At 36.2% G+C, this 8727-nt stretch overlaps 1 protein-coding gene across 4 annotated transcripts in view; it reads left to right on the plus strand.

Annotated features, from left to right (window-relative positions):
- The first annotated feature begins 471 nt into the window (after positions 1 to 471).
- The window catches only part of LOC120085938 (transcriptional adapter ADA2-like), a 19211-nt gene continuing 10955 nt past the window's right edge, over positions 472 to 8727 (plus strand). The window contains exons 1-10 of one of the 4 annotated variants that reach the window (XM_039042265.1): positions 472 to 801; positions 1330 to 1382; positions 1851 to 2032; positions 3571 to 3636; positions 4146 to 4271; positions 4372 to 4447; positions 4835 to 4895; positions 4984 to 5042; positions 5164 to 5244; positions 5979 to 6201. In XM_039042265.1, the coding sequence (XP_038898193.1) occupies positions 749 to 801; positions 1330 to 1382; positions 1851 to 2032; positions 3571 to 3636; positions 4146 to 4271; positions 4372 to 4447; positions 4835 to 4895; positions 4984 to 5042; positions 5164 to 5244; positions 5979 to 6201 (980 nt within the window). In that variant the 5' untranslated portion in view covers positions 472 to 748. Of the gene's footprint in view, positions 802 to 1329; positions 1383 to 1850; positions 2033 to 3570; positions 3637 to 4074; positions 4272 to 4371; positions 4448 to 4834; positions 4896 to 4983; positions 5043 to 5163; positions 5245 to 5978; positions 6202 to 8727 lie in introns of those variants that run through there. The other 3 variants (XM_039042266.1, XM_039042269.1, XM_039042268.1) reach the window with 3 other exon arrangements.

Here is an 8727-nt window from a genome sequence, read left to right on the forward strand (position 1 = left end):
TTTATGCTACACATTCACTCTAAAGATGTAGAGCTTGAAACAAACAACACATTCAACTAATTAAATAACTTGTTCAACATTCAATTAAAATATGTTGAGAGATATGCATGACATCGTCATAAATCTTCAATGCAAATAAGAAGGAACACGATGAAAATAGTCGAACAGTTAGGGTTTTATTTTAACTTTCCTGACGTGATGAAAGTATCAAGAAAGGTTAGTAAAACTACCAGAAGAACTAAAATGTGTGTTTCACTTAAACTAGTTCTCCATGCTATCTTAGCATAGCCTAAAAAACTGATCTTTATTTTTTGTCAAGTGGTACTCCCGACCTACAATTTCTCGTCTATGATAGATCCCGATGTTGATGCCATATGCATCTATTCAGAAAAATATAAGCGTAGAATATAATTCTTATACAATATAGAGTATACTTTGACATTGCATCATAAGTAATTTTAATGTGATGTGAAAATTAAATTTGTATGGATCATTTAAAATAATCACATTAGACAAACACATGTAATTAGCTAAAAGTGAATTTTACGACACAGCATACTCTGCCTCTCTCGTTCCCTCTCAGCCCTGACCTCTCGCGAAACCCACCGACGGCAATCCTCCACCCGGCGCCGCCGCCTCGACCTCCGGTGAAACTCGACTTCCGGCGTCACAAGGCGAATCCTGAACAAAGGTCAAAAGAATTTTGTGGTCTCGTTCTCTTTGTACTGAAATTTGGTTATTCGGATCGATGGGTCGTTCTCGGATGGTGTCTCGTCCGGAAGATGAGGACTCCAATCAGAGGTCTGTGCTTTTCGTTTAAGCGTTCTAGCTATGAATTCGAGCTAATCTGACTCTGAATTGCTGGAAACTTTAGCTATTGAGAATGCGTTACATTTTGTTTAATTGCATGAGACTCTTCTTATGTTTTGTCTGAATGAAATTATAGTTTGTCTTGAAGTTTTTAGGAACGGAACATGAGTTGAAGGGATACTAGCTAGCTTCTTTTAATCAAGTCTGCCAAGTTCTTAACTGTCAGAATATATATCACTGATCCTTTTAATCTCAAAATGACACTTGCACTGGAAAACATGGTTTAGGTAGGATCCTGAATATTGGAAGAACCGAAATTCTAATTTTGTATTTTCTTTTCTTTTATTCTCTTGTTTGATTGAACGTGTGTGACAGCAGAGTTTGTCAAAAAAAAAAAAAAAAAAAATCAGAAGAGTATGTTCGTGGTTAATTTAATACTCGGTATGAAGTTGTCCTTTATTTTGTGCAAGATTCTTCTATGTGACTCTCATGTTGTACTTCTCTGAATCCATTTTTCAGTAAATCCAAGAGGAAAAGGCCTAGTTCCACAGAGGCTACGAATCCAGCTACAGGTATTCTGCTGTAATATCATTGGAGAGAGAGAGAGAGAGAGAGAGGAAAACGGGTGCAATCTTTCATTTATGATTTACTAAAGGTTGTTGTTCCTTATTCAACTTGTAGAAGAAATTTTTATACAATCCTTTAAAGTCATGTTGCACTTTCATTTATGAATTAGTGAGGGTTCTGGTTCCTTATTTCACTCATAGATGCAATTTTTACACAATCCCCTAAAGTCATAGTGTGCTTCCAGTAATGTGTTTTGCACCATTTTAAATCTTTTTGGCTCATTTCGACAGTTTCTTTTTTTTTTTTTTTTTTTTTTGGGGGGGGGGGGGGGGGGTGGTGCGCTTTTAGGATAGTAGGTCAAGAAATGAGAGAAGGGCCTTTATAGTTGGGTTACAGTAATGTGATTTCTGTTGTTTTCTGTTTTCTTTTCTTATTTTCGCCTGGCCATTGTATAAATTCTACTGTTATCTTAGCAGGTCAGGAATCGAGGGATGGAAAAGCAGCCTTATACCATTGTAATTACTGCAACAAAGATTTATCAGGGAGGATTCGCATGAAGTGTGTGGCATGTCCAGATTTTGACCTCTGTGTGGAGTGCTTTTCTGTTGGAGCAGAGCTTACACCTCATAAAAGCAATCATCCTTACAGGGTTATGGTAAGTATCCTTATTACTACATGTTATTACCTCGGCCCTTGTTACTTAAACCATTGGGCACGGTTACTGGTGTAGGGTCTGCCATTTATTGAATCTACAATAAGTATTCAGTCTTCTTCTGCATGTTCTTTAACAAATATATGTTCTACTGTATTAGGAGTGAGAAGTCCTTTGCAGACAACTTGATGCTGATAATAAGGCAGTTATGAGTATCAACTACAACTTGCAAATGTGTTGTTATTTATGATGTAACCGAACTTTTATTTCCTGACATCTGCTTCTTTACTAATGGACACTAGTGTTTATACTAGTTTATACTAACTTAAGCTTAAGTAACCTGAGCCTCCAACAGCTACATTAGCCTTCAAAGGCTATTTTCCTATCTACTAGCCTTCAATGGCTAGTTTTACAAATAAAAGAGATTTTGATGGTCAAACCCCTGCATCGATTTGCTTCATCCCTACTCAAAGGTCATAGATGTCTACTTTTCAATAAAACCTTGCTAAAATAAGAAGTTGAGATGAATATGCGTGTGTGTGTAAGTATTGTATGGAGGAGAAGGGGTGAGAAGGGGGAAAAAAAGAAAACTAACAAAGAACCGCCTCCCAATCATGGAGGATTTTAGGTAGGCTATAATTACAAAATATATATATATATATATATATATATATATTGTGTCTTCGACACCATAAGGAAGATTTTGATTGTACAGTATTGGAATAGAAATAAAAATTGTACAATCATTCATATTATGATCAGCCTGACCAAACTAATCCAACTATCAAGTTCTCCGTCTTTAATGCCACTCTAAAACCAAGGTCCCAGTCATTGGTCATCGGATTCCAACACTCTTCAATTATGGCTTCTTGTTTCATGGAGATATGGTAAATCTTCGGTAAGGATTCCTCCAGAGAAAAGGGTCCCAACGACTTGTATTTTATCCTGGCCCCATTTTTTAGTTGAAATTTATGAAGTTGAAAAAGAAGTCACTGCTTCTTTGTGATCTGCTTACCTTTTGAAATACCCTGCTCTCAATGCACGATATCAAGTAGATCAAGTTTATTGAAATGAACCACTTAACCTCCAAAGCCTTAAATGGATAAGGTGAATTTTCCTTTGTTATTTCAAGAAAGCTACAGTTAAATGTTGGTAAATTTTAAGATATTTTTACTTAGAGAACACATTCAAATACATGTTCCCCTCAGTAAGTTACAAACCACACCCCCCACCCCCACCCCCACACACACAAAAAAAAGAAAAAAGAAAAATAAAAATAAAAATAAAATAAACTGAATTTATTACGAAGGGAGAATAGTTTTTTTTTTTTTTTTTTTTTTTTTTTTTTTTTTTTTTTTTTGTTTCTTTGCTTATTTAAAAACTATCTACCCCTTTTTAACTTGATGGTTCCATAACAGTTTTATTTTATCTATATCCTTTATTACTGTTGCCCCTTTATTTAATGGATCTGAGTTGCTTAAAATATTGGTTTGATTGTTTACAAATATTAACTCATAAGATGGAAATACTTTTTCTGACAGGATAATTTGTCATTTCCTCTTCTATGTCCAGATTGGCATGCAGATGAGGAGAGCTTACTTTTGGAGGTATGATGATGATGATTACTTGGGGGTCATCTACAAGATTGTATTTGTACTTATGCATATGTAAATCAAGGTTTTAACAAAATATGCAGTGATCATATATTCTCTCTACTACGAGTATTATTCTAGCTCCATTCTCTTCTTACGTTGATTTAGGCTACACAATAGTCATCCTCTGTTAAGGTCTAGTTATCAATCTGAATACACATCGAATATTGTAGTTTCTTAAAGCTTATTTGTCATATCATTTTATTTTATGATCTCATAAATTCCGGTTACAAATACCACTTCATCATTTATCGTTTGTTCAAGGAGAAATGCTTATCTATATATATTCTATACTCGATATGATTGCTAATAAATGCTTGACTCTTTACCTGCATTTTATACCCTCTATATAGTAAGTTTCTCGAAATACTCTGATCAAGTTTTTCCCATCAGGGATGTTGCTCCTCCCCATAATTTTGAACTCTAGTTATCCTGATCTTGGGCCAAAATCACTCGATATTCAGGGCATTGCAGTGTATGGATTTGGAAATTGGGATGGAGTTGCAGAGCATGTTGGAACGAAGAGCAAGATGCAGTGTCTCAATCACTATAATGCTATATATATGAACTCCCCTTGCTTCCCTCTCCCTGTAAGACTGTCAGATTAACTTAAACATATGTTGTTTTTTCTATACTACATAGTCAATCATTTGGAATGAAAATAAGAACAGCATTCTCTACTCTATTTAGGACCTGTCACACGTTATGGGTAAGAGCAGGGAGGAGCTCCTTGCCATGGCCACAGTCCCTGGTGAGGTCAAGAAAGGTAATGAACCTGTTTCTTTAGGTAATTGCCTTTTTGGAAAAACTGTGGACAAAAGTGTATACGTTGACTTCATTTGTCAAACGAAAATATATTTTGTTATATTTCCTACTACTCACATATTTCTTCTTTGTGACCATTGCTATTGCATTTTGGGCAGTCATCTAATGGACTATTCTTTTTCTGAAATTGAAATCTATGCATATGCATGTTTGTCACAAATGCACCCTTTTTCATCTGGTGCAGATTTTAGCTAGTATTCTACTTCTAGTGAGAGCTACAAATTTAAATAATCTAGTACAAATTTACAGAACTTTGATTGTGCACTATTTACTGCAGATTTCACCACTTGGACAATCATCTAATATTTGTGTATTATATTTACTGCAGAGTTTCCTATGGTAGGGGAGCATAACCTTAATGAAGGATCTTCATTATCAGCGAGAGTCAAGTATAACCATTTTCATTTTCTGTTCATGTTTCACTATTATCTTTGTTTAATCCCTCTATAAAAAATTTTATATGTGTGTCTTTATCAGATGTGAAGAATCAAAGAAAGAGGACTCCGCCCATCAAACATCATCAAGTGGAACTGCAGGTAACTGAGTAAATACTGTTTTTTTTTCTCTGCATTCTCCTATATGAATGCATTCCTGGAAAGGAATATGCATTCTTTAACATTCTCAATTTCCGATTATAATAGATGAAATTGTTTGTAGGTTCAATCAGTGGTAGCACATTTTCAGGTGCAGTAAAGAAGTCAAACAAACTGCAGATAAAGAATGAAACCAAACAAGGAGGTTTGTTTTCTGCATTTTGCAAACTTTTGCTTCCCTGATTGAGTTGTGATATTATGTTAGGAACCCTCCTAACAAGAACAGTACTAAAAATATAGAAAAAAAACTAAAGGACAATTCAATTATAAAAATATAGGAAAATGTATTGAAATATGCTATAAACTCACAAACTAACATGATAAACCCTAGCCTTTCGAGAGGGCTAGTCTCTCCCAAATTCCCCAATGGAAATTTCCACCAAATTCTTCCTACCTTCCTCTCAACCTACTCCCTCTATTTATAACCAAAAGCCCTAACCAACTCCTTATCTAATTACTAATTTACCCCTTCTAATATTTATCCTAATATTTACTAATCCTAATATTTACTAGTAATCCTACTATTCCCAAAATTAGGGGTCTTACATATTATCACCATCACTTGGTTTGCATCTAAATCAATTCGCGTTGAAGCACATGGAATTTAATTGCCATATAATGTGCATGTGACTTCATCTGTTGCCAAGAACATGAGCATTATATGCACTTGACATTCTAGCTCACTTAGTCTTAAACCATATGTGAAGAGTTTATCAACCAACACCTATTAATTTTTAAGTCAGTTATAAAAAGTTACTTATTTTAGGTTTTTCAAGTAACCGCTTTAATTTGATGGAATATCTGGCATCTTCGTTGTTAGTTTCTTTCCCTTCACGTTCTTTTTTTTTTAATTTTTTTTTTAATTTTAAATATTTGCAGATTCTGAAGCAGACAGAATCTTTAGTGAGAAAAAACCCAGGGTGTTAGGTGACAGTGGGCCTTCTGTGGTTGAGTTGAGTGGATATAACTTCAAGCGGAAGGAGTTTGATATTGAGTATGACAATGATGCTGAGCATTTACTAGCAGATATGGAATTCAAGGACACTGACTCTGAAGCTGACCATGAACTTAAACTGAGAATTTTACACATATACTCAAAGAGGTGCAACAAAACCACTTTAATTAGTATTAACATTACCATCTAAGATAGAGTGGTCATTTGCTGCTCAGAATTTTGTTATTTTGATATTAAGGGTGTACTAAGTTTGAAATTCTCGGGTCATATTCTTGATTAGTTGATTGTTTAAAGACCTTGATGAAAAAGAAAGAGAGAAGAGAAAAAGGACACACACAGATTTACGTGGAAAACTGCTAGGGAGAAAAAACCACGATATAGAATTTTCTTATTAGAATTGATACACAGGAGACAAGGAGACTGCACGTATAAATAGAAAAGTAGGAAACCCCGGAGTATTGTAAAAAAACAAAAATACTCTTAGGGTACAAATCCCACTTTCAGCACTCCCCCTCAAGTTGGGGCGTAGATATCAACAAGGCCCAACTTGCTAATACAAGAGTCAAAGTTCTGTTTAGGAAGCCCTTTTGTGAGAACATATGCTATTTATTGACTGGAAGGAATGTAGGGGATACAGACGTTGCCATTGTCAAGTCTCTCTTTGATGAAATATCTATCAATTTCCACATGCTTTGTTCTGTCATGCTGCACTAGATTATTTGCGATGTTTATTGCGGCTTTATTTCTCAATAAAGTTTCATCAGAAGATCACTATCTTGATAGAGATCAGTTAGGACCTTTTTCAACCAAATTTCTTCACGTATCCTAAGACTTATGGCCCTGTATTCTGCTTCGGCACTGCTTCTAGCAACAACTCCTTGTTTCTTACTCTTCCAAGTAACAAGTTTACCCCACAAGAAGGTACAGTACCCAGATGTCGACTTTCTGTCTACCACAGAACCTGCCCAATCAGCATCCGTGTACGCCTCGATGCACCGTTTGTCAGACTTCCTGAACATCAACCCCTTACCAGGAGAGGTTTTCAAATATCTCAAGATGTGCTCCACTGCTTTCATGTGTTCTTCGTAAGGAGCTTGCATAAATTGACTGACTGCACTAACAGCATAAGATATGTATGGTCTGGTATGAGAAAGGTAGATCAATTTCCCAACAAGCTACTGATATCTTTCCTTGTTGACCGGAACACTATTATTCAAGTTACTGAGTTTAGCATTAACTTCCACATGGGTATCAACTGGTTTACAACCTGTCATATCTGTCTCCTTAAGTAAGTCGAGAGTGTGTTTTCGTTGAGAAACTGAAATCCCTTCTTTCGATCGAGCCACTTCCATTCCGAGAAAGTACCTCAATTTTTTGAGGTCCTTAATCTTAAATTCCTCAGTCATTTTCCTCTTCAGCTTGTCGATTTCTGAAGCATCATCACTTGATATGACAATGTCATCCACATACACAATAAGAACTGCAATTTTCCCTGATACCGACCTTTTCGTAAAGAGGGTGTGATCAGAATGTCTCTGACTGTACCCTTGTGATGTTACGAAGGTAGTGAATATGCCAAACCAGGCCCTTGGAGACTGTTTCAATCCATACAAGGATTTCCTTAATTTACAAACTCGATGACTAAACTGTTTCTCGAATCTTGGGGGAGGACTCGTGTAGACTGTTTCAATCGTACCTTTTCTCAAGGCAATGGGAAGATCAAGAGAGGCATCATGGCTTTTCTTCCCATCTGATTCTCCACCACATTCAGCCTTCTGCTCATGAGTCTTACCTTCTGAGTGATCTCTTTCACCTTCAAGAGTACTATCCGCTGGAATAGGTTTTCCAAAATTGTCATCACTTGTACCTACACCCTCGTCGCATAAGGTGTCCTTGGTACAATTGTCGATACTATCACCACTTTCTTTGTCTTTACTCACATTATCTTCAACACAAACATCATTATCAAGACAAATGTTACTATCATCAAGGATAGGAATACCAATACCTGTGGACTGGAGCCGAAGAGATGATAGGCGACACTGTTTTCTTTCTAAGATTCTTCCTATAGTTACGTTATCCACGGGACTTGTTTAGTAGGAAGGATAGTCTCGTTGACACTTATGACAGGTTCAGTAAGAATGCTCCCATTCCCAGGTTCAGGTAACACTAGCGAATTTGGACTCCAATTAGTCTCTTCACTAGTACTCTCCCCCTGAAGATGATTAATGGGGAAGAATGGTTGATCTTCAAAGAAGGTAACATCCATGGAGACGGTCGTGAAGGATAGTATTGAAATAGGGAAAGAAGACAACACAAGGAGTTTACGTGGAAAACCCTAATTCAGGGAAGAAAAACCACGGTAGAAAAGAACTTATTATTTTTATGTCTTGTTTACAATATACCCAACCTTAGATATAAATAGAATAATGTGAAACCCTAATTTAGCAAATATGGTAAAAAGACAAAAATGCCCGTAGGGCTAATTTAACATATTTCAACACTCCCCCTCAAGTTGGGGCATAGATATCGGCAAGGCCCAACTTGCTAATACAAGCTTCAAACGTCTGTCTCGATAACCCTTTCGTAAAGACATCGGCAATCTGTTGGACTGAAGGTACATAGGGAATACAAATAGCTCCGCGGTCTAACTTTTCTTTAATAAAGTGCCTA

The sequence above is a fragment of the Benincasa hispida genome, chromosome 9 (assembly GCF_009727055.1).
Source record: "Benincasa hispida cultivar B227 chromosome 9, ASM972705v1, whole genome shotgun sequence".
Lineage (NCBI taxonomy): Eukaryota > Viridiplantae > Streptophyta > Magnoliopsida > Cucurbitales > Cucurbitaceae > Benincasa > Benincasa hispida.